The 22,982-nt window shown below is 61.5% G+C and overlaps 1 protein-coding gene across 3 annotated transcripts; it reads left to right on the top strand.

Moving 5' to 3' along the window:
* The first annotated feature begins 334 nt into the window (after window positions 1-334).
* Window positions 335-20,056, top strand: PTTG1IP (PTTG1 interacting protein). Of its 3 annotated transcripts, none has more exons than XM_077879408.1 (6): window positions 335-503; window positions 7,825-7,877; window positions 11,223-11,331; window positions 15,575-15,749; window positions 16,361-16,407; window positions 18,360-20,056. In XM_077879408.1, exons 1-6 carry the CDS (start codon window positions 389-391, stop codon window positions 18,404-18,406), a joined length of 546 nt encoding a protein of 181 aa, XP_077735534.1. In that variant the 5' UTR covers window positions 335-388; the 3' UTR covers window positions 18,407-20,056. The 3 variants fall into 3 exon arrangements, with proteins under 3 accessions (XP_077735534.1, XP_077735536.1, XP_077735535.1); XM_077879410.1 differs by lacking the exon at window positions 335-503 and adding an exon at window positions 6,446-6,479; XM_077879409.1 differs by lacking the exon at window positions 335-503 and adding an exon at window positions 6,486-6,624.
* The last annotated feature ends 2,926 nt before the right edge of the window (window positions 20,057-22,982 follow it).

Below are 22,982 nucleotides of genomic sequence, written 5' to 3'. Positions count from 1 at the left end.
GCACTGCGAGCCGTTCTCCGGCGGCGGCACCGCCACCCGGTCCCGGGGCCACCCCGCCCGACCCGCTCGGCGCCCTGGGGTCGGGGTCCCCCCGCCGCCCCAGGACACGCCCCCCGCCGCCGCGCAGGCGCACCGAGCCGCCGTGAGCGCCGCCCGCAGCCCGCCCCCTGCCCCCGCGCACGCGCACTGAGCCGCGCCCTCGCCGCGCCGGGAGGTGGGGGGGCAGCGGCCGGGGGGGGCGGGGCGAACCGGGAGCCGCGGCTGCGCAGTCGGCCTGCCGCTCGCCCCGCCCACTTCCGGCGCGCGGCTCTTCCGGGGGCGGGGAGGCCGCGGAGCTCGGCGGAGGGGACCGCGTCCGGCTGACGTCCTCCCCGAGGGCTCGGCCGCCATGGCGTTCGGCGGCGCCCGCGGGCTGGGGCCGCGCTGGGAGCTGCCCCGCGGCGCCGTCGCCTTGTTCCTGCTGCTGCTGTCGGCGGCCGCGACTCCGGAGCCGCCCGGCGCGGGTGAGGGCCCCGGGGCGGTTAGAGACGGCGCGGGGGGGGCGGGGCGGGGCGCGGTCTCGGACGGGGAGGGGTCGCGGGGTCGCGGGGGCCCGGGCGGGGCGCGATGGGGTCGCGGGGTCCGGGGCGGGGGGGCGGGGCGGGGCGCGGTCTCGGACGGGGAGGGGTCGCGGGGTCGCGGGGGCCCGGGCGGGGCGCGATGGGGTCGCGGGGTCCGGGGCGGGGGGGCGGGGCGGGGCGCGGTCTCGGACCGGGAGGGGTCGCGGGGTCGCGGGGGCCCGGGCGGGGCGCGATGGGGTCGCGGGGTCCGGGGCGGGGGGGCAGGGCGGGGCGCGGTCTCGGACCGGGAGGGGTCGCGGGGTCGCGGGGGCCCGGGCGGGGCGCGATGGGGTCGCGGGGTCCGGGGCGGGGGGGCGGGGCGGGGCGCGGTCTCGGACGGGGAGGGGTCGTGGGGTCGCGGGGGCCCGGGCGGGGCGCGATGGGGTCGCGGGGTCCGGGGCGGGGTCGCGGCGTTCGGGGCGGGGCCGGGGCTCTGGGCCTCGGTCTTGCCGGGGCCGCCCCTGCGCCCGGGGGCCGCCGCCCCGCCCCCGACTCCGACCCCGCCCCGGGCTGGGGCTGCGGCCGGCGGGGGCCGCCCGAGGGTCCCTTGGGAAGGGGCAGCCGGGCCCCTGTCTCGGTGGAGCTGGCGGCGGTGTGCGGGCCTGCGGGGTCGTCCCGGCTGAGCCCTCGGCGTAGCCTCCCGGAGCCTCTCCGGGGAGCCCCCGGTGCTCGGTTCCGAGCTGGAAGCGGAGCCCGCTGCCTGCAGGAGCCCCAGAGCCGGCGGGTGGCGGGCGCCTGTGCACCGCAGGAGCGGACCTGGGTCAGGGCAAGCCTCGGTGGAGGCAGGAAAGCTGGGGCCGGGGGCCTGCGCTCTGAAGGAAGTGGATTCCGCGGCTGCCCTGAGCGCGCCCCAGGCCTGTGCGCCCCGGTTCCTCCCACCTGTTCTCACCCCGCCCGGTGCTGCCCGGTCCTGGGCCCGGAGGTCAGCAGGCGGAGTCCCTGCCGGCCTGGCCAAGAGAGTGCCCACACGGGAGGTGGGTGACCTGGGCCCAGACTGACGTTTCAGAAAGTTCCAGAGACGGAGTGCTGCTGGAGCGCGGCCTCCCGTGGGCCAGTGGAGGGGGACCGGGGGTCCTCAGCCTCTGGGCCTGGGGGAATCAGAGAAGCTGGGCAGTGTCGGTTGGCCTGTTGCAGGACGGTCGTGCTGGCCGGCGTGTCTGCAGCCCGGCGAGATCTCTGGTTGTGGTCGTAGCGCCACATGCAGGCCTCCTGACCTCCGCCCGGGGCTTTGCGAGGAGGACCCCCTCGGGGCCAGGGTTTTCCTCTCCTCCCGGCAGCCTAGGCCTTGTCGCTCCGTTGAGCACAGCAGAGCACCTTTCTTCGGTGACTTACAGAGTGTTTGCTCAGGGGACTGTCGTGCCAGTCCACTTCACATGTACGTGTGACCTTGCCCAGGCAGCTACCTGGACGTTTTTATGTGCAGCAGCGGGATGGCAGTGCGTAGGGAACTTTTGGTCTAGACTGAGCCATAAGCGTGAACGTGGATGGGGATCGTTTACCCGAGTAGGTGGATGAGCTGCGGGAAGTCTTTCTCCGCGGTCAGCGGGCGTGTGTGCGTGACTGCAGTGCGCGTGTCAGGGGGCGCCGGCAGTGACCTGTGTGACCGCTCTGTTATACTGCCCTCGCTCCGTCAGGTGACCAGGGGTGGCCCTGGTGACTTCGTGTCCTCCGTAGGGGCTTAGACCAGAGCTGCGGCTCCATATGCCACAGCGCCTTCAGCCACACGGCGTTCGCTCGCAGTCAGCTCAGGGGGCAGCTGCCCATCACCGGCCTCGGCTCCTAGGGATCACCTGTCTGGGATACACCCCAGGTCCTCGGTGGGTGGCAGGGTGCTCTTGTTTCCCCTGTCAGCAGCACCTCCTCATAGGGGAGTGGTGTGCTGGGTGGGTGCTTGCCAGCCGGTCCCCTGTTCCGCTTCCTTGGGGTCAGGGGGACTGTGAGAGCCCCGAGACCCCCCTTCCACAGAGCCCAGGCTGCCGTGAGGCATTTGCTGCTTGTGCTGGAGGAGCGGGACTGCCGTTCACAGCCTTGCCAGGGCATTAGGGTTCTTCAGAGAAACCACCGGCGGTGTCTGTGGCTGTAGAGAGAGACAGATCATGAAGGGCTGGCGTGCGTGATGGTGGGGGCTGGGAAGCCCCATGACCTGCGTCTGCTGGTGGAGCCGTGGGAACCAGGTGCACCAGTGCCCAAGGCAGGAGAAGACAGTGGCCCGGCTTCAGCAGAGTCAGTTCTCTGCTCCTGTGCCTTTTTTGTTCTGTTGGGTCCCCTGTGGATTGGGTGATGCCCACTTGCATGGTGAGGACAGTCTTCCCGACTCTGTCCACCGGGGCGAACGCTGAGCTCCTGAAACACCTGCAAGTGTCCGTCACGGTGGAGGGGAGATGACCCCGAGCACCAGGCCCGGGGGATGCAGAAGAGCTCCGTTGTGGCCTCTGCAGGTGGGCGGGGTGGGGAGCCCACCCTCACTGCTCCTTAGGACGGGTGCTGGATTTGGAGGGGGCTTGCCATTCCTGTGCTGCCCATCTGCTGCTGAGACCAGGGCTTTCTAACCCGGTCGTAAGGGTGTGGCAGCCAGTGCGTACACGGTACCCGTTATTTGTATGCACGGACAGCCCCCGCCTACACGGGTCTGACCTAGGACGTTCTAACGTCGTGGTGGCACAGAAGTGATGTGCACACAGTAGGAGCAGCGCTTGGCACTTCGGATGTGGGTCTTTGCCAGGCCAGCCCTGTGCGGTCACGGTTGTCGCATTGGTCACGGCCGTCCCGTTGGTCACGGCCGTCCCGTTGGTCACGGCGGGCATTCAGTCATCACATGAGCTGCTTGACTCTCACAGGGTAGGCCCTGCCTGAGGGCTTCGCCCGCCCGCCGCCCCCTGCGTGTGCTCAGCACATCGACGGTCGGCCAGGTGTATTTTTGCTAGAACGTCTTCCACTTACAGTGGGTTTCTTGGGATGTAAGCCATCCTCGGTTGGGGAAGAGCCGTGCCATCCTCAAGCTCTCTTGTTCCTACTGAGCTAGGAAGACACGTGGGGCTTTTTGTCTGCGTGAACTTTTTACCCTTATTTCTCGTGGGAGCTTGTGATGTGGATGCTTCCTGTGTGTCTGTCACCCAGTGGAGCAGATGCAGTGTCCAAGGAGGGGCTTGGTCTGCCAGCCCCGGCCCCTGGCCTGTGGTGTGACGCACATGTGGGAATGTCCTCACTCGTTTTTTTATTTTTATGAACCATCTCTTCGCGACGAGGGTGTGTGTTCTCTGTACTTAACAGGCTCCCCTGCAGCTCCAGTGCGATGTGGGGCCGTGGGCCAGTGTATCTCGACACAGTGAACTTCCGTTTTCTTGCTTTGGTCTTTTTGTTTAATTTGCAAAGTGAATGATGTGTGACGTTTTCTGATTGTTGGGGAGTGGACTCTGGTGGAGGATCTTCAGGCCCAGGTCTCGCAGAGCCGGGGCGTTGGGTCTTAGCGCTTGACTTAGGAAACGAGGGCAGCGCCTGCTTCTTGCTGGCTGTCGGCGCCTGGTTTTCCACGTCCCGTGACCAGAGAGGTGGGCCTCTGAAGCCTTAGCACGCGGTGAACGTGTTTGCCCTGCCAGCCGTGCAGGACGGTCAGGTGATCCGAGGGGGATAGTGAGCGGCCTCTCCCCGGCGCCCGCGTCCTGGAGCGCTGGACACAGAGCCCTCTGCCCGCTGCCCGGCCAGGGCGGGGAGGAGCAGGGTGGTCGCCACCGACCCCTGCTCGCTGGTCCAGAGGCCATGGGGTGGGGTCGGATCGTGTGTCCAGGAGCTGAGTTCACACAAAGCCAACTGTCAAACATGAAAAGTCCCCATGACAGAGTTCTTCTAGCCTCCCCTGCCCCCTGTGGTTGCTCAGTCAAGATTGATGAGAAGTAGGACTTTTCTTTTTATAATTTTATTTTTTATTTTTTTTGAAGATTTATTTTTATTTATTTATGATAGAGAGAGGCAGAGACACAGGCAGAGGGAGAAGCAGGCTCCATGCCAGGAGCCCGACATGGGACTCGATCCCGGGACTCCAGGATCAGACCCTGGGCCAAAGGCAGGCGCGAAACCGCTGAGCCACCCAGGGATCCCCAGAAGTAGGACTTTTCTTGTAGAATCTTTCCAGAAGGACTTAAGAGTGGGTGTGTCAGCAGTTGTGCACATTTTCACAGCGGCTTCCTGCCTAATTCTTTGTTTAGAAAAACGTCAAAGCTGCAGAAAAGTTGAAGGAATAAACAGTTTAGTTAACTTCCAAACGCCTTTGTGTTCTCAGCGTTTCCAGGTTTGCTTTGCGGCGCCCCGTGTGCTCGCTGCCCTTTTAACCAGCCCCGCGGGGAGCTGGCCGGCCCTTCCCCGCAGCTGGGAGGCCCTCCCGAGGCCTGGGGGCGCGAAGGGCACGGTCGGGACAGCCGGGACAGCTGGGACAGCTGGGACAGCCGGCATCGCCATGATCCCTGAACTCCGTGACGGGGCCCGGGGCTTACAGACACGGTCCACCAGTTGCCCCAGGGCCATCCTGTCCCTTTCCCCTCCTGGACACGTGGGGCTTCTGGCCAGGAGGTCTCCCAAGCTCCCGTCGCCTCCTCGGCTCTCAGAGGACGGCGTTGTAGAAGGCCCTCCGTGGCTCCAGCCTGCTGGCCTCTACTTGGACTCCCGTTTGGCCAGGATTCAATCCCCTGTGGCTGGGTCCTTCGCCCTGCACCCCCAGGGGGCACTTGCTGTCATTTCGTTCCCTCGTCCTGTCCTTATTGTGGCGATACTTCGGTCACTTCTAAGGTACCATCTTGTCTTCATAAGTAATTCAACCGCGGGGCGCCTGGAGGCCGCAAGGGCCTGTCACCTCACGGGTACACACTGTGGCCTCAGCGTCCAGATTTATCAAGATGACTGCAAATGGCAGGTTTTCTACCCGCTGCTTCGCCGTGGCTGGTCGGCCTTCCCTGTCCATGGGAAATCCTGGACCGTTCGAGACGTTAGCGGCCATTGTTGTCAGCCACCTTGATTTGTCATTGTCCCTGTTTGGCAAGGAGGACCCCTGCCCCTTCAAGCTGGCTTCTGGATCCTTCAGTCATTGACCCCCTACATCTGTGCGACCATGGCGCAGCAGTCTGTCCCAGGCCGGTCCTGTCCTTCCTCTGTCCCAGTTCTGTGATCAGGTGTTCCTCCCTGAGCCCTGGCTCCTCCGCGGGGACGGTGTCCGCACCCTAAGGTCCCTGTGCTCCGGGTGTCGTCCTCTGGGCCCTTTGGTGGATGCCAGGACCTGGGCTGGTGAGGTACCGGCAGAAATCAAGGTGGTGGCGGGTCATCCACTTTGTTTACCCTCCTGGAGCTAAGGTAGGGCTGTTGCTGCAGGAGGAGTCCTTGAGGGAGCGGCACCTGCCAGAGGCTCTGGGAGGAGTGCTGTTGGGGTGCTGGGGAGCAAGCTGGGGCCAGCGGGCCCAGCTCACCCTGAGTCAGGCAGGGCTGTATAGGGTGTGCGGAGAGGCAGATGTGCTGTGGGTCACTGTCCTGGTCCTGCTCGGCGGCCGCGGTGGGCGCCCTCGCACCTGGGGGTGAGGCGCCCCTGCCCTCAACACGGGGGAGGAGGCCGAACTGAGCAGTAGGCACGCGCACTCGGGATTTTCACACTGCACGGAGTTTTGCGGTCCCTCTGCGGCGCGTGGGATCTTCCCCTTTCCCTGCGCTGAGCTCTGTGAGGTCCGCTGCCTGGGACCTCCCAGCACCTGTCGTGGGCCGGAGGTTAACGTTCGTCCTCCTTTCTCTCATGCAGGAAGTTTTGAGTGCGATGAAGTGCAGGAGTCTTAAGTGTGCCGGCGGTGAGTCACACCTGTGCGCCCTGGCCCCCGTCAGGCTCCTGGATGCATCTGTCTCTGGAAGGTTCGGGTGCCTGGCCTTTTCCTGATGTAGGGGATGCCCTGCTCCAGAGCCGCCTGTCCAGGGAGCCCACAGGATGGCCTTTCGTGTCAGATATCTGTGGGCCTGCGTGACATTTCTAAGATAATCCATGTTTCGTGTGTACGGGGTATGTCTGCTGGCTGAGTACCGTTCCGCTGTGCAGCTCCACTGGTTTGCCCATCCTCCTGTGCCTGGGCATCTGGGTTCTTTCCAGTTGTTTGCTGTTACTATAAAGTTGCTGGTGGCGCCTCGGCTCCGTCGGTGAAGCGTCTCCTTTCAGCTTAGGTCGTGGTCCCGGGGTGCTGGGATCGAGCTCCCCCATTCCGCAGGAAGCCTGCTTCTCCCTCTGCCTCCCCCCACGCTGCTCACTTGTGTGCTCTCTCTCTCTCGCACTCTCAAATACATAAAATCTTAAAAAAAAAAAAAAAAGTTGCTGTAAACATTTCTACGCAAGCCTCCCTGGAGGCTTACGTTCTGATTTTCTTGAGTAACATAGTCGAGTGGGGTTGCTGACTCACGGGGGAGCAGGGGTTGGTTTTATGAGCAAACGCCAGATCTTTTCACTGTTGGAACTGTCCTGCTCTCCCACCAACGCTTTGTGGGAGTTCCCCACTGCTCCCTCTTCACCAGCACTTGGTGGTGTCAGCCTTTTTAACTTTAGTCATCCTGGTGGGAGTACAGTGGCATCTCGTGATGACGTGAGGTTGCAATTCCTGGTGACTCACGAGCTTGCACACAGAGCTCTTTTTAGTCTGTTTTAGCAGTGGGGTGTGGTACTGGCAGCTTGATAGGGGACGGGAATGCTGTAGTCATACACTAGTTCTTTACTTCTGACTAACTTGAGTTCCAGAGCTCTTAGCTGCGCGGAGTTTGAGCTCCTTGTGCTGTGAGGAGGGGCCAGAGCCGCGGGGTGCCCCGTGGGGTTGGCATCAGCTGATTCAGGGAGCCTTCCCCGCACGTCGGTGGGACTGAGGCCTGACCTTTGTCTCTTGGGCCTGACACTGCTGTGTGTGCTGACGAGCCAGTGGGCCTAGGCCGGGTGGGGTCCATTGGACACAGCCAGGTGCTCGTCTCCTCTTCGCTGAAGGTCCTCCCTCCGTGTGCCAGGGCCTGTTTTCACGCACGGACCTTTGCACCTTTGCAGGGTGCCTGTCTGTCCTCCCTGGGGCCCTGCTGGCAGCAAGGCTCAGTAGCTCTTGCTGATGTCCCTTGAACACTGGGTGCTGGCTGTGGGTCTCCGAGGCTGGGAGCGGCGCCCGGGCCCCCTGCCCCCGAGTGCACGTGCACATTGCCTGACTCTCACCGGTGTGTGTGTTCTTCCCCACAGCTTGCTCTCAGAACACAAACAGAACCTGTGAGGAGTGCCTGAGAAACGTCTCTGTAAGTAGCACACCCCCTTCCTCAGCCCCGGGGTCTCGTGTGTGAAGGGCTCTGCGTCTGGGGGTCCGTGGAGGTGTCTCGTGTGATGCGTACGGAACATCATTTTAGTGTTTCTTGGGCGTATTAAACCGTCTTAGGAAAACTGCACGTCCCACCTGTGCATCACCGACATGCTTTCTTTACCTCCTGAAACAGGTATCGAGGGTTATGAAACATGCGCTAGGCCCCCTGGCTGGGAGCGTGTGTGAGCTGCGTGGGAAGCATCAGGCCTCACCGAGGCTGGTGGGCTTGGGGTCGGGTGAGGGGTTGTGGAGGGCGAGGGGGACAGGAGGAGCGCTGGGCTGGGGACTCATTGAGCATCTGGTGTGCAACTGTTAGCTCTTGACCAGGGCTTTTCATGGTGGTGTCATTGGAATGCAGAGCCCTGGTGGGGACAGGGGCTGTACTCTGTTTTGCCGATGGGCCCCGGGGACGTGGCAGGGGGTGTCCTGAGTGCGCAGAGGCCTCATCTGCTGCCAAGAGGAGTGAGGGCTGTCCATGAACCTTGAACCAAAGTCTTCAGACTGCGTGTCCCGAGTTCTCCAGGCTTGGGGTAGATGCTTCCCCCTTGGCTCTCCGCCTGGGAACAGGGAAGGGTGAGGGCGAGGAGACACACGCAGCCATCAGATCACACAGGACCTGGTCTAGACTAGCTCCCCAGAGTTACAGGGGACACTTGGAGCCAGGACGCTCATGGGTTGTCCCTGCTCTGGAGCAGGCCTGGTGCGCGTGGCGATCACCTCCAGGTGGGTCGACTGGGTTCTGACACGCAGGCACGTCTGCAGCTGATCATCAGGGCAAGTAGGAACACTGGCAAAAGACACCCACCGTGTAAAGCCCACTAGGGTCTTGGGGCAACTGTACCGCTTTGTTAGGATCCTTCTGCCCTCCTGGCCGGCACCAGCTTCCTGAGCAGTGGGACTCAGGAGCCCCGGGCTTCGGTTCTCTGGCTCGTTTCAGCGCAGCCCTGTGTGCTCAGCGTTAGAGCCCTGAGGGCCATGTGGGGAGGGGGGCTGGGAGAGATGGGCGGCCTTCGCCTGGGGGCCTGGGGCAAAGCTGTCTCCCCTCCCTCCAGTCGGGTTTTACGAGGGTATCTTAGCGCATTGCCCTGTTTCCCTTCCCCAGCGGTGAGTTTCACTCTGGGACGGGTCAGGAGAGACCTCATCAGACAATTTCTGCTCTAAGATAGTCACATTTTCAAAAGAGTTTGCTGGCTGCAGGGCGGCGTCATGGTTTGAGGCCTGTGGGGTCATGGGGCCCAGGGGACCCCCGCCTTGGCTGTTTATAAACCGAGGGAGGTAGTTACTGCAGCCTCAGCCCTCGCTGTTGATGCTGTTGATGACCCTAGGCTTGTTCAGTGGCCTCGGCCCCTCGAGGGGTGTTTTCTTGGCTCGGCTGCCAGGGGGCAGGGTGTGGCTACGGGGAGTCATCCTGGCCTGGCCTGAGAGCATTGAGAGCAGCCCAGTGTTTACCTCACCGCCTCCCCCCCCCACCCGCTTCCCTGCGGGGGCGCTTTTGCCGGCGTCCAGTCCAACCCTTCCCTCTGTGGGAGGAGATTGTGTGGCGCACGGCCGAGGGACGGCCCCCATCACTGGGGGCTCCCAGCAGACGGGCCTTCCACCTGACCTGTGGAGTCCAAGACACAGCCCCCCTCAAGCCAGGGCTGTCGCAGACCCGCCCACATGGATCCTTGGGCGCACGCCGGTTTCTGGAAGGACGGGCCGGGGCCCAGGGGCCAGAAGGGAGGCGGAGGGTGCGCTGGTCCCCCTTAGGTGCTACCTGAGTCGCTCACCATGTGTGTGTCACTTCGTTAATCTAAAGAGCAAATAGAACCCTGTGACGGGATCCCTGGGTGGCGCAGCGGTTTAGCACCTGCCTTTGGCCCGGGGCGCGATCCTGGAGACCCGGGATTGAATCCCACGTCGGGCTCCCGGTGCATGGAGCCTCCTTCTCCCTCTGCCTGTGTCTCTGCCTCTCTCTCTCTCTCACTGTGCCTATCATAAATAAATAAAAAATAAAAAAAAAAAATAAAAACCTGTGATGCCACCACAGCAGAGAACTTGGCCTCCCAGGGAGCTCCTGTGGCTTTTGGTAAAATGGTTATAAAAATGAGAAACAGACATTTGAGATTTGCATTACTTGAAAATGGAGGATTTACTGAAAATGGTTCAGCCAGGACCAAGCCGCTGCTGTGCAGGATGCTCTCAGACGGCCAGGAACAAGAGGGTTACCATGTTCCCTGCGTGCTCGGAGTGTCTTGCATACGGGCGCCCCGGGTGAGCCTGCAGGATGGCGACGTTCAAGATTCAAAGTGCCGAGCAAAGGCCCGACCGGCTGGCCCATGAGGTCTAGATACAGCTCGCCTCAGGTTGCGGAGTGTGGCTCCGGCCTGGGCCGCCCGGCGTCGGCCAAGCACTGGGGTGGTGCTGTCTCTGCGCCTGCATTGCCCCTCCTGGTTTTAGGGACCCCAGACAGCATCTGTGAGGTGCACTCCAGCTCTGAGCTTCTGGTCGGCTGCCTCTGAGCCTTAGATGTGCTTTGTTTTTCCTTAAAGATTTTATTTATTCACTTGAGAGAGTGTGGGAACACAAGCAGGAGGGAGGGGCAGAGGGAGGGGACGCAGACTCCCTAGAGCGGAGCACTGGACGCTGGCAGGTCCCAAGGCCCCGGGATCTTGACCTGAACCTACAGCGGACACTTCACCCACCCAGGCGCCCCCGGTGCGGGGTATGTACGACGGCAGAGCCCCCGCGCGGCTGGAGAGGCCGCAGTGTTTTCCAAGGTTGCAGAAGTCCGCTGACCAGTACTTCCTGCGCTCCCCCCGTGGGCCCAGCTCCGGCCCGCCTGCCAAGGATCCTTCGGTGAAGCACACAAGTGCCTACCCTCCTGCAGACAAACGGGGAGGGGCACCCCAGCTGAGCGAGTCTGGGTGCTTCTGAGGGGAGGGGACCGGGGAGGCAGGGCGCTGGTGGGGAGGCGGCTCAGGGTGGGCCTCGTGGGGGAGCTGAGACAAGAATGTTCTGGGCAGGAGGAGTAGCTGTGCAGAGACTCCGGGCAGGGAGCCACCTGGCAGCTCTCGGGACCTGCAGGAAGGCCAAGAGGCCGGGCAGGGTGCCTGGTGCAGGAGGGTTGGAGAAACCTCGGCCCTGGTGGGCCAGGCCAGGTAGAGCTGATGGGGGCTGGGGGCCGAGGCCTGCCAGTCACCTGGGGGAGCAGAGGTGTGTTGGGGGTGCGTGTCCTGGACAGTCTGATTCTTCAGGGCATACGTTGCATTTCTGATGTTTGTCAAACTTTTCTCTCTTTCAGTGTCTTTGGTGCCACACAAATAAGGCGTGCTTGGACTACCCGGTGAGCAGGATCCTGCCACCCAGCTCCCTCTGTAAGCTGAGCTCCGCCCGCTGGGGCGTTTGCTGGGGTGAGTCTTCGTTTTCATGGAGTTCTTGCAAAAGCAATGCTGTCTTGGAAAATCTGCTTGTGCTCAGTGGACACAAGCTGTCAGAACGCATGTTCGCTGCAGGAAGTCAGGAAGCCAGTGAGAGCGCGTGCTTTCTGGGGGGGCAGCTGGAGGTCCCCGGGTGCAAGCCCGTCCACCTCGGCCCTGCCCTGGGTTTCCACGGCCCACGACGGCGGCGGAGGGCACGGGGGGGTTCGTTCGGGGACTGTTTGCCGGGCGGGTCGGCACATGGTGTGGGCGGCATCTGTGCGCTGGGACTGCCGCTCAGTGTGGTTGGGCCCGCCTCTCGTCATGTGTCCCCCTCTGCGTGTGGTTGGTGTCGTGGGCAGGCTCTCTGGTGGGTTAACCCTTGTGAGACCCCACAGAGAGCGCCCTGACCGGGGAGCCTGGGGCATCCTGAGCTTCAGCTTCTGATAAGCGTACACGTTAATTCTTCCTCTTCGTGTGGACGGTAGTGTTTAGCAGAGACACGTGTACGTACCCAGTTCAGGGAGTTGAGTGAAGCCTTCCACGGGCAGGCAGGTCATCTCCCCTCAGACTCGCAGCCTGACCCTGTGGGCCGTCCCTGGACTGACCTCTGCTCCCCGCGGTGAGTGCTGCCTGCGGCCCTTCCCCGTGGGGGAGTCACGTGCTGGTCTCTCCGAGTCCTTTGGTCGTGTGGCTGAGACTCCTGTGGCCCCTGTCGCAGCCGCTCAGTGCCCTGCTCAGTGCCCTGCAGCTGTTCATGTGTTGTGCTGCTGGTGGACGCCCGGGCGTGCCAGTGCTGCCGCAGCTGTGCTCGTGTGCACCGCTGCCCACACTCCGTCCCGCGGTCGTGCACTGAGGAGCACGGGCCCTGAGTCCCTGCACAGAGCGGCTGTGCCAGTTACGCTCCTCCCAGTGGGCCAGGGGGTGGTGGTGCTCCCCTTGTCCCACGTCCCTGCCAACACTTGGGACAATCAGTCGTCTTCATTTTAGTTCATTGAGTGTGTAAAGTGGTATCTCATTGTGGTTTGAATTGGCATTTCTCTGGCTGATGATGCTAAACACCCTTCAAGTGGGGGCATTTTTGATAATTCTCCTGTGAAATGAAGTCCCTGCCTTTGGGCCATGAGGCTGGCTGAACACCTGACGTGGGCCAGTGAGACCCGCAGCCTGGGGGCCGGGGGTAGTGGGGCGGTGGGAGGCATGCTGCCCCCGCTTCCCGGAGAAGGCGCGGGTGGTGTCCTGAGCTGCGGGGCTGCGGGTGTGCACCCGGAGGGCTGGGCGGACATGTCGGGCCGGGGACCTTCTCCATGGGAGCCCCCCAGACGTCAGGGCGGCACGTGACTCTAATCCCAGACCTCACACGCGCAGGGCGCTCTTTGATCTCACAGAACTTCAGAATCTTCTTACCCAGTTTTGGGCAAAACTGTTCTGAGGTTTTCACTGTAATGACCTGCAATCATGCTCATTTGGAGAAACTTGAGGTTTTCAGGAGGTCGTCCTATCGTGTCGTCCTATCGTGCATAGGCAGGTGTCCCTGCCCCACTCAGGTCACCCTGACATAGCTCTTCCATGGGAGGCTCACGGGGAGGGCGGCCCACAGCGACTTCCCGTCGTGATCGGGATTTCTTTATTTTATAGCTTGTTTTAGCTGCTAGTCAGAGAGCTGTTTTGTGGGAGGGCGGGGGGGGAGCCTATTTCCAAGCCAGCTGTCTTGCTGATGTGATTGGTTTTTAAAGTTGACTATTGGGTGCCCGGGTGGCTCCGTTGGTTGAGTGTCTGCCTTCGGTTCAGGTCGTAACCCTGGGGTCCTGGGTTCAAGTCCCACATCGGGCTTCCTGCAGGGAGCCTGCTTCTCCCTTTCTCTCTGCTGATCTCCCTTCTTGTATGCATGCTTTCTTTGTCAGATAAGTAAAGTCTTTTTCTTGTTTTTTAAGATTTATTTAATTATTCGTGAGAGACACAGAAGCAGAAGCAGGTTCCCTGCAGGGAACTCAATGTGGGACTGGATCCCTGGACCCTGCGACCATGACCTGAACCAAAGGCAGATGCTTGACCACTGAGCCACCTCAGCGCCCCATAAATAAAATATTAAAAAAAAAAATAGGGCAGCCCGGTGGCTCAGCGGTTTAGCGCCGCCTTTGGCCCAGGGCCTGATCCTGGAGACCCGGGATTGAGTCCCACGTTGGGCTCCCTGCATGGAGCCTGCTTCTCCCTCTGCCTGTGTCTCTGCCTCTCTCTCTCTCTCAAAATAGGGACGCCTGGGTGTCAGTGGTCAGGCATCTGCCTTTGGCTTAGGGTGTGATCCTGGGATCCAGGATTGAGTCCATATTGGGCTCTTTGCGGGGAGCCTGCTTCTCCTTCTACCTGTGTCTCTGTGTCTCTCAAGAGTAAATAAAATCTTTTAGAAAGAAAGAAAGGGAAGGGAAAGGGAAAGGGGAAGGGGAAAGGAAAGGGAAGGGAAAAGAAAGGGGAAGGGAAGGAAAGGAAGTGATTGTTTTAAAGTTCTGTAGTCATGGTTGCCTGGGGGGCTCAGTGGTTGAGCGGCTGCCTTTGGCTCAGGGCGTGACCCCGGGGTCCTGGGCTCGAGTCCCACATCGGGCTCCCTGCATGGAGCCTGCTTCTCCCTCTGCCTGGGTCTCTGCCTCTCTCTCTCACATGAGTAAATAAAATCTTTTTTTTTTGTTTAATTTTTTTTTTTTTTTTTTTTTTTTATGATAGTCACAGAGAGAGAGAGAGAGGCAGAGACCCAGGCAGAGGGAGAAGCAGGCTCCATGCACCGGGAGCCCGATGTGGGACTCGATCCCAGGTCTCCAGGATCGCGCCCTGGGCCAAAGGCAGGCGCCAAACCGCTGCGCCACCCAGGGATCCTTAAAAAAAAAAATAAAGTTCTGTAGTCAAAGCGTGCTGTTTCTGCTCGTGAAGGAAGGTCTTCCTGGTTGTGTTACGGCCATTACTGCTTGCTGTGCGGGCTCTTCCAGAATAGGTGGAAGGAGGAAAGAGCACGTGATGACAGCTCGGAAGTCGTTTCACCAGACGTAGCCGTATCTGATTGGCGGAGTAGGTGAATACACTTGAGCGTGTGAGGCTCGTGGCCGGCCCGTGTGGAGTGTCCCCCTCAGCAGTGGTGTCCCCGTCCGCAGCCGGGAGGCCCCCCCAGCCACAACGCGGAGACCCGGGAGACGGAGCAGACTCCGATCCCGCCGCCCGGGGCAGATCTCGCTGTCGAAGCCTCCGCGGTGGTTGTATTAACGGGATGAACAGACACGTTGGCAAACGCAGTATCAGAGCTGTTTGGTTGGCTCTGGTTCGTGTTAAATAGGAAAATATCCACAGTTGGGCTTATAAATCCTTCAGGGAAGTTGGAGAGAATTGTAAAACTTGTTTCAACTACTTGATTTGTCCTAGGGGTTGGGTTTTGACAGAAAATCTTAAAATCCTTTGCAGCCTGGCCAGCTGCATTGTGGCTGCGCAGTCGTCGTCTGCCTGCTGGGGTCAGCAGTGGTCCCCGGGGGGGGGGGGGGGAATGCAGGTGACCCTGGGACACCATAGGTTCAGGGGTGCTGACTCCCTGCACACTCAAAAATCCGCTTGTGACTTTTGGTTCCCTGGAAATTGCCGTGGATGGAGGGCCCACTGGCGACGGCATCGGAACAGCCCGTGTTCGTGTGCCCGCGTGTGCTGGGTGCCGTGCTCCTGCGGCCAAGCGGGCCCGAGAAAGGGAAGCGTTAGTAAGAGAGTCCTCAGGACGAGGCGGTGCACTGTGTACCACCCTGTATTTGTGGGAACAGACTGCACGTGTTAGTAGACACGCGAGGCTCAGACCATGTTTGGGGGCCAGCGGTGTAGGGCTGTGGCCTGGCTTGAGGATCGGAAGCGCCGTACCAGGCCGTGCCTCTGTTTCCGGGGGTCCCACAGAGAGTCTAAGGATGTGTTTGGTCAGTGTACATGTCCCGGGGGGGGATTTTCCTTCCTGTCCTCAGGCCTGCAGACTCCTCTCAGCGGCAGGAGGTGAGGACAGCTGCCCTGGTGCTGGGGCCCTGGTGCTTGATTGAAAAATTCCAAGTGTGTCTCTGTCTCACTGTCCCTGTCTCTCACACACACACAGACACACACACGTGCTGAGAGCAGACCTGGGGGGCTGGTTCTGTGGTTCTGGGGCTGCTCTCCACCCCCAGGGGGTGCTGCTTTGGGGTCCTTGCTCCCAGTCCTGACTCCCCGACGCCCGGTGCACTTGCAGTGAACTTCGAGGCGCTGATCATCACCCTGTCGGTGGTGGGGGGAGCCGTGCTCCTGGCCGTGGCCGTGTGCTGCTGCTGCTGCTGCTGCCGGAGGAAGAAGAGCCGGAAGCCCGATAAAAGTGAGGAGAAGGCGGCGCGGGAGCGCGAGGAGCGCAGGATCCGGCAGGAGGAGCGGTGAGGTCCCGTTCCTGGGGGTGGGAGGTCCCCGGGCATCCGGCCACCGAGCCAGGGGCAGTGACTGGGGCACAAGCTGTCTCCAGCTTTGGGCGGACCGTCCTGTGCCGAGCTTGGGGGCAGGAGTGAGTGCCACGCAGGGGTTGGTTGCTGCCTGGGGCGGGCCTCCTTGGCCAGCACACCGAGACACTGTCCCCTCCTGCTTACGGAGCACTTTGGGGAGCACGTCTGTTGCCACAGGCCAGGCCTTGGTGGCAGGTGCAGCGGAGGGTCACTGGGCCCGCCTGACGGGGGTGGGCTGTGGTTCAGAGAGGTCCCTGCAGAGCCATTGCCCCCAAATAAAACCTAACGTGCACTGACCTTCCTCAGAACCTGGTGTGAGATTCTCGTTGATCGGTATGTTTTCTTCGTATGAAAAATATTTTAAGAAATCACAATACTGGACATTTGAATAGGTAGGAGGACGCCGCAGCGGCTGCAGAAGAGCTGGCCGTCCCCTGCCGGCTGAGTGGCCGCGCCTGTCCCCAGCCTCTCTGCTGAAGGAAGCCAAGGGTGCGTCTCTCAACATCATGTCACATTCAGATGCTAAATGAGATCTCTTTGCTTTTTAGGAGAGCAGAGATGAAGTCGAGACATGACGAAATCAGAAAGAAATACGGTAAGCGTCGGGGGGTGTCCACTCCGTGTGGTTGGGGTGATGCCGCCCCATGAGATGTGAGCGCAGGCCCTGGGCCCTGCTGCCCTCCCGCGCTCCCTCCCACGCTCCGGCTCTCCTCCGGCTCTCCTCCGCGGGGACCGGAATGAACTGAGCCGCGAGTGTCGTGAAAGATGAAGCCTTGGTGTATTTTTCTGTCATCCAGGCCTCCGGAGTACCGCGTGCTCACGGGGTGGACCTCGGCCCCAGCCTGTCCCTGCTGGGGTGTGCAGGCTGCGCCCCTTTTGAAGGACTTCGCACAGCTCCCCATCCTGTCCATGTGTTACGTTGTGTTTTGTTGGGGGAGATTGGGGGGTGCGTGACAGAGTATTCAGTCTACTGTGTTGAGCTGGGGGTGGGGGTTAGGAGAAGTGGCCTCACTGGGCCTTCACTGAGGACCGCCGCGGTGCCTCCAGCCTGGGGCCGGTGCTTCCCTGACCTCTGACCTGAGGAGCGCATGCTGCGTGCTGGTTGGACCGGGCGGCTGGGCCGAAGGCTACGTGATGAGGAAAATTGCAAAGTCCTTTCCAACAAGGTGGTCACTTAGCAGTTCTCTGAAGAGGGGACACTGCGTTCAGTGGTGTTTACGACCCTGACCACTAACACCGTGAGTCCCGAAGGCTCAGTTCCCTGGCGGGGCTGCTGGCTGGCTGCTGCCCGCACCCACGCAGGCCGCCTCGGTCAGGTCCTCGTGCCGAGGAGCGATGTCCGGCAGCTTAGAGAGCCGCCTCTTGTGTGCTGCCCCCCTGGTGCTGCTGCTCCCCTGGCCAGCCTGGCCTGTCCCTCTTGCTGCCCTCGGCGCTCAGCCTGGTGTCACGTGGTATTCCCAGGGCAGGTGGTGACACACTCCATGTGAGTGAAATTCCCCACCCAGCTGTCTTGGTGCCGTGCCCCCCGAGGATCCGCGCCCCTCAGTGGGGGCACCCTGGTTTTCCACAAGATTGAAAAGGGTGGCAGGAGTGTGTGGGCACCTGAGCAACATTAACGTAAATACAAGACGAGCCGTGTGCACGTGCACACTCACCAAAGTGCATTTACTGCCAAGCACAAGTAGCCTGACAGTCGTCCCCCTTGCCGGCGTGTGCGGGGCCTGGGGGTCAGGCTGCGGCTCCCGGGGCAGGGCTGCTGTCCCTAACTGCACCGGGCCACGTCTTCCTCCCGTTCTGATGATGGTTCGTTTGGGCCCTAACTGCGCTGAGAAAGCCAACTGGTGCCTGTTTACATAGAGACCCGAGAGCGGACTGGGCTTTGGAAAGGCGCAGCGGGTGGAAGGACTCGCAGGGCCCGTGCGGGCAGGGGAGGGGCACACGCCGGCTAACACACGGGATGCCAGCGCGCGTGGAGCCTTCTCTGGGTTTCAGCAGGCGTTTGATTTCCGAAGCACAGAACTTTCTCCCCCTTGGACTAGAACTAGGACTAGGAGCTCTTCTGCTTTGTCTTTTTCCAACATGACTGCGTGTCTGGCATTTGGCATCTGCGCGCCCTTTACCAGCATCACCGCGGGCTTCCTTCCCTCAGGCGGAGCAGCACCCCGCTCCCCCAGACGCTGCCGCAAGTCGATCTGTTGCAGTGGCTGCAGGAGGGCTTGGGGTGTGGTCCAGGTTTCTAGAGAGGGGAGGGAGTGTGTGTTTCTGCAGAGACGACTTGTCTTTGGGTGTTTAGCAGCGAGGATTTCACGACCACGTCCATCGTATTAGTTGCATCTGAACCCTGGACGGTGAGACCGACGGTCACCTCGTTCTGAGTCAACAGTATAAGGATTCGTGACGTGACGTGACTTTGAAAACGGTGACGCGGGGTGCTCGAACCTGCTCAGGACAGCCGTTTCTCTTCACGGGGAACTTAGCTGTCCTGCGTTCGTGCATCATCTTTGTCGTCGTCTGAGCGCACTTATGACCAGGACTCTCTCGTTGCAGGTTTGTTTAAAGAAGAAAACCCATATGCCAGGTTTGAGAACAACTGAGCACGCCGGCGCGGGACGTGTTGCGGGTCAGCGGAGCCCCGGCCGGCCCTCCCGTCCCCGCCGGGGCACAGCGCGGCCGCCCGCACACCTGCGAGCTTCTGCCCTTCTCTCTCTCTGCGCTTAGTCACTCCAGACACGGAGCCTGTCCAGGGGCGGGGGTTGGTGTGGGTTCTGTTGTTAGTCTCAGGAGGAAAGGCACACGTTCACTCCTCCCGGTGGGTAAGCCCCCTGCGGACGGGGCCGCCTGCCCTGCCTTCCGTCCCGGCGGCCTGCTGCTCAGTGCGGGGCGCACCTGTCCCTCGGTGCCTCTGCGTGCTGACTCGGGGTGCGCTCCCCGACCCCAGCCACTTGGAGCAGCACCCAGGCCTCGGGCCTATGTTCTGTTTCGTCTTAAATAAGTCTTAGATTTCATTCCTCCACCTAAAATACTTCACCAAAAAACTCCACTGTCAAAATTCAGACCACATATTGGACAGTTTGTAGATTTTAATTTGTATCTGTACCAAACCTCAAGCTTGTTTCGTGGTGCAGACTGGGTACCACGTGATGCTTTAAGGCCGCCTCTCCGGGGCGGCAGCTGGTGGTGCCGTGGGGTGGCCGCGGGCCGTGCTCACCTTCTGCCCCGTTGGTGGCAGGTGTCTGGTGCTGTGTGCAGAGGTGCACGTCAGGCTGCCTGCGCTCTGGTCACCTAGGGACCATGGGTTGTCCTCTAAGGGGGTGGGACCACACGCCGCGGGCCCCTCTGCAGGGCTCCGTCCACAGGGGAGCCAGGGTGTCCAGGCTGGCGGGAGGGACTCCCACGGGCTGTGCAAACACACTGATGATGGTCCTGGGACTGTGCCCCTTAGGGGTGTTGTGAGAGCTCCAGCAGAGGCAGCTCCCGGGGGTGGCCGGGGCCTCCAGGCGGCCTGTGGTGCCGTCTGTGGCGGTTCCGTTTCTCCCATCAAGATCTAGGACCAAGCGCTTGGTGTCGGACACGGCCGCAGACCGGGTCGTGACCGTGAACAGCCTTCCTCAGACCTGAGGATAGGCCCGGCTGCTGCCCTGCATGGATTAGGAAGACGTTTAGCTTTGGGAACGTGGGTCGACAGGCACACGAGAACACGACGTGTTCTGCTTTCGCCCGCTGCCGGAAGCGTCCGGTGAAGTCCCCGCGCAGGCCCAGGTGATCGGAACTCCGCCTGCACCGCGCCGGGCGTGCTGCCCTGCGGCCCCACGAGCTAGAACCCGACCTCCACAGACTCCGTCACCTTTCGGACTTCTCGGGCATTTGATAGCAGTTTAAAGTACTATGAAGCCTTCCTGCTCTCGGACGCCAGCCGCGCGGTTGTCTTTCTACCGTTTATTCCTGAGAAACTCTGTAACAGGCTTTAGCGGCCTTTGTATCCATACAGGCCCGCCGTGTAAGATCATTCCTGCCTTGAGTGTAGGTTGCTGAGCTCCCGCCCTCCACATCCACACTGTGTATCTGATCCCTTCTGGGGTACTGAGCCCACGCCAGGGACCTGGAGGGCTGTCTCGGTCCCCACGCTTTTTTCTGAAATAGCCCTAAGAGCAGCTGATATAACCTCAAGGAAACCGTGAAGCTCAGAGTGCCTTAATTTTAACCAGTTTTCAAAAAATGGTTTAATACACACTTTGTTGAATACACTTTGTGTGCTCGCGTCTCCTTTCTTTGTGGTGGTGGTGGTGGTGGTGTTACCTGGGGAGCAGCACATAGACTTTCTACAGAGACTTTTTTAAAAAAAGATTAGGGATTCCTTGTGGCTCAGTGGTTGAGCGTCTGCCTTTGGCTCAGGCCATGATCCTGGGGTCCCAGGATCGAGTCCTGCATCGGGCTCCCTGCATGGAGCCTGCTTCTCCCTCTGCCCATGTCTCTGCCTCTGTCTCTCGTGAATAAATAAAAATAAATTTTAAAAATTGTGAATAAATAAAATCTTAAAAAGAGGAAAAAGAAAAAGATTTATCTCTTCTAGAGAGAGTGTGCATGCATGGGGCATGGGCGGGGGCAGAGAGAGAATCCGAAGCAGACTCACCCAGCACGGAGCCCGCCGTGAGGCTCGATCCCAGGAGCCTGAGATCACAACCTAAGCTGAAGCCAAGGGTCGGATGTTCAACTGCTGGAGCCACCCAGGCACCTGTACGTCGGCCCTTCTGACATGTCCAGATGTGTGAGCAATCCCGGCTTCAGTACCGGGGCCGAGGGGGCGACTATGCCGTGTCCTCACGTTGTCCGGCCCTCCCCACGCCCCAGCAGTTGCTGCCCAGCCGGGGACTCGGGCTGGTTTTCTGCACCCCATCTCCCAGCCCTGCTGTCCTTCTGCTTACCTGGAATCAGATACCAAAAAACAGAGAAAGCCGTTCATGAAGCCTTTAGCTTCGTGTCCTGGGCTGTAACCGTCGGCAGACCCCCGCCCCCGGGCTGCTGGGCAGCGCCTGTCCTCTGAGCTCCAGCTGAGTCCATGTCACCATCACTGCAGTCGTGGGATCTCCGGGACTCCCTCTGTGCTGCAAAGTCTGAAGTCCGTCCACGGGCAGGTAATCCGTCTGTTGTTGCCAAGGTGCTGTGGTCTGCCCCGTGGAGGGCAGCGTGAGCCTGCCCCGTGTGACCCAGGCCGGTGCACTCGGGCACTTCCAGGTTACAGACCGGGGACGGGGCAGCTCTGGGCTCTTCCTCTGGGAAGTCGAGAGCAGGGGAGTGAGAGGTCCAGGGGCAGTCGTGGGGTGTCCTTGGGGATCCGATCTGCGTGGGAAACTCACACTCGCCTTGGACTGGTTGAAGAAGTTCAGAGTCTGATGATGGCAGGACTGGTGCTTTGAAAGGACGGGGTTGGTGAATGAAGTCCTTCCCTTACAACGTCTGCTCTTGAAAAAAGATCCCCTTGTTGGGGTTTAGCAGGCACGGGACCAGCTCGGTCGTCAGTGGCCGCGTCGCACCAGCTCGTTCTTGGTGTCCTTGCAGGGCCCGTCCGTGTGGCTCCTGGTCTGCTCCCTCGGCACCCGGATCTGCACACGTGGCCACCGCCACTGCCTCCCCCTCCCCGGGGCCTCGGGGGCCTCGTCCCACCGTCCCGCTGGGAGGCGCTGCTGCTTCCACTCGGGTCTGTCCGTGCTGCTTGGTGTGAGCTGAGTCCTTTTCTAGAAGTAGAATTGCGGATCAGAGTGTCTGATGGTTATTGAAACAGTAGGATCCGCGGGATCACCCTCCAGACAGAGGACACCCTGTGCGCAGCCACCGGGGACGCTGTGCCAGCCGCGTGCAGGTAAGCGGCCCCGCGGGGTGTCGCCAGGGCCTCGTGGAAGCAGGTTACTGAGTGCACAGCTCTTGGGCCCCTCGGCAGAGGCGGCGGGCCCTGCGTGCTGGTGCGTGGTGCGCTGGGGACGGGCACACAGCCCGACGCGGCTGCAGGGTGAGCCCGCCTGGGGATACAGGCAGGAGGGGCAGGCACAAGGCCAGGGAGGCCACGTGTTGGGGTTCCCGCAGGGGGGTGGCTGTCACGATTCCGGAGGCGGGAAAAGCCCCGGTCCTGCTGCTACAGGTGGTCCGAGGCTCCCTGCCCCCTCCCACCCCCACGTCCCCCTTCCTGCTCTTGGTCCTGTGTGTTTGTGGGTCACAGACCCTGGGACCGCATCCCCTGTCCGTCCTTGGCTAACTTGGTGGCGGCCCCAGGTGCTCCACCTGAAGAACCAGCAGGTCTCATGGTCACTGCTGTCGCTGGACAGCCAACCTTGGCCACGTGTCCACTTCGAGGAGCCAGGGGGCTGGTGGCAGCCACGTGCTTGTGGGGTGGAGACCTTACGGGTTACCCTGGTACACGGTGTCTGGCCAAACCCAACAGGGCAGGAGCACAGACCCCCAGGATGGTAAGGGCACAGGTTGGCTGCTGCCCCTCACCCCCAGTCCCATGCCTTCCGCTGGGGACGCCGTCCCCCAGATGGCCTTTGAGTCCACAGGGTCTGCCCCAGGGTAGAAGTGGCCCGAGCTGTGTGGACTTCTGGTTGCCCCCGGCTGCTCCATTGGGTGGATTGCTGCGTGTCTGGGGCTCAGAGCCCGGTTTCCCAGCTGGCAGCGCCTTCCTCCCCAGGGTCTGGTGGCTGTGCGTCCCCTGGGCTCTCGGAGCCTCCAGCCCGCAGCCCGCCCCACGGGGCCGTGACAGTGTCACCCCTACCGATGCCACTGGCAGGAGCCAGTCACCGCCCGGGCCCGGGAGCACGCTCCTCCCTCCCCAGGGGCCACCTCCGGCCCGGCCAGGGTCGGGGGCTGCGTGCAGGGGGGCTGAGTCCATCCCACTGCCCCCAGAAAGCTGCTGGAGGAGCTTCCGTGGGGCTCCCGCCTCACGGAGGAAATGCCGACCCCACGGAAGCGCGCCAGGGGTGCCAGCTCAGCCACACCTGTTGGATTTGGTGGGTTTTCTTCTCCCCAGTGCTGAGGAATGTCTCACCCAGCCTCGGAGCAGGTGTCTCGTTTTAACCCTGAATGCCAACAGCAGTTCCTCACTACAGACAAATCACTTCTTTTTTAAAGATTCTAGGGGGGGAGGGGGAGAGAGCGCGCACCAGGACGGGGAGGGGCAGA

This window comes from Canis aureus, chromosome 30 (assembly GCF_053574225.1).
Source record: "Canis aureus isolate CA01 chromosome 30, VMU_Caureus_v.1.0, whole genome shotgun sequence".
Taxonomy (NCBI): Eukaryota; Metazoa; Chordata; class Mammalia; order Carnivora; family Canidae; genus Canis; species Canis aureus.
The sequence above is the reverse complement of the archived record's forward strand: the minus strand, read 5'-3'. Positions and strand labels throughout refer to the sequence as shown.

Coding starts and splice junctions, on each gene's coding strand:
- PTTG1IP (XM_077879408.1), top strand. CDS start 389: ATGGCGTTCGGCGGCGCCCGCGGGCTGGGGCCGCGCTGGGAGCTGCCC. Junction 504..7,824: donor TCCGGAGCCGCCCGGCGCGG/GTGAGGGCCCCG, acceptor TCTTCCCCACAG/CTTGCTCTCAGAACACAAAC. Junction 7,878..11,222: donor AGTGCCTGAGAAACGTCTCT/GTAAGTAGCACA, acceptor TCTCTCTTTCAG/TGTCTTTGGTGCCACACAAA.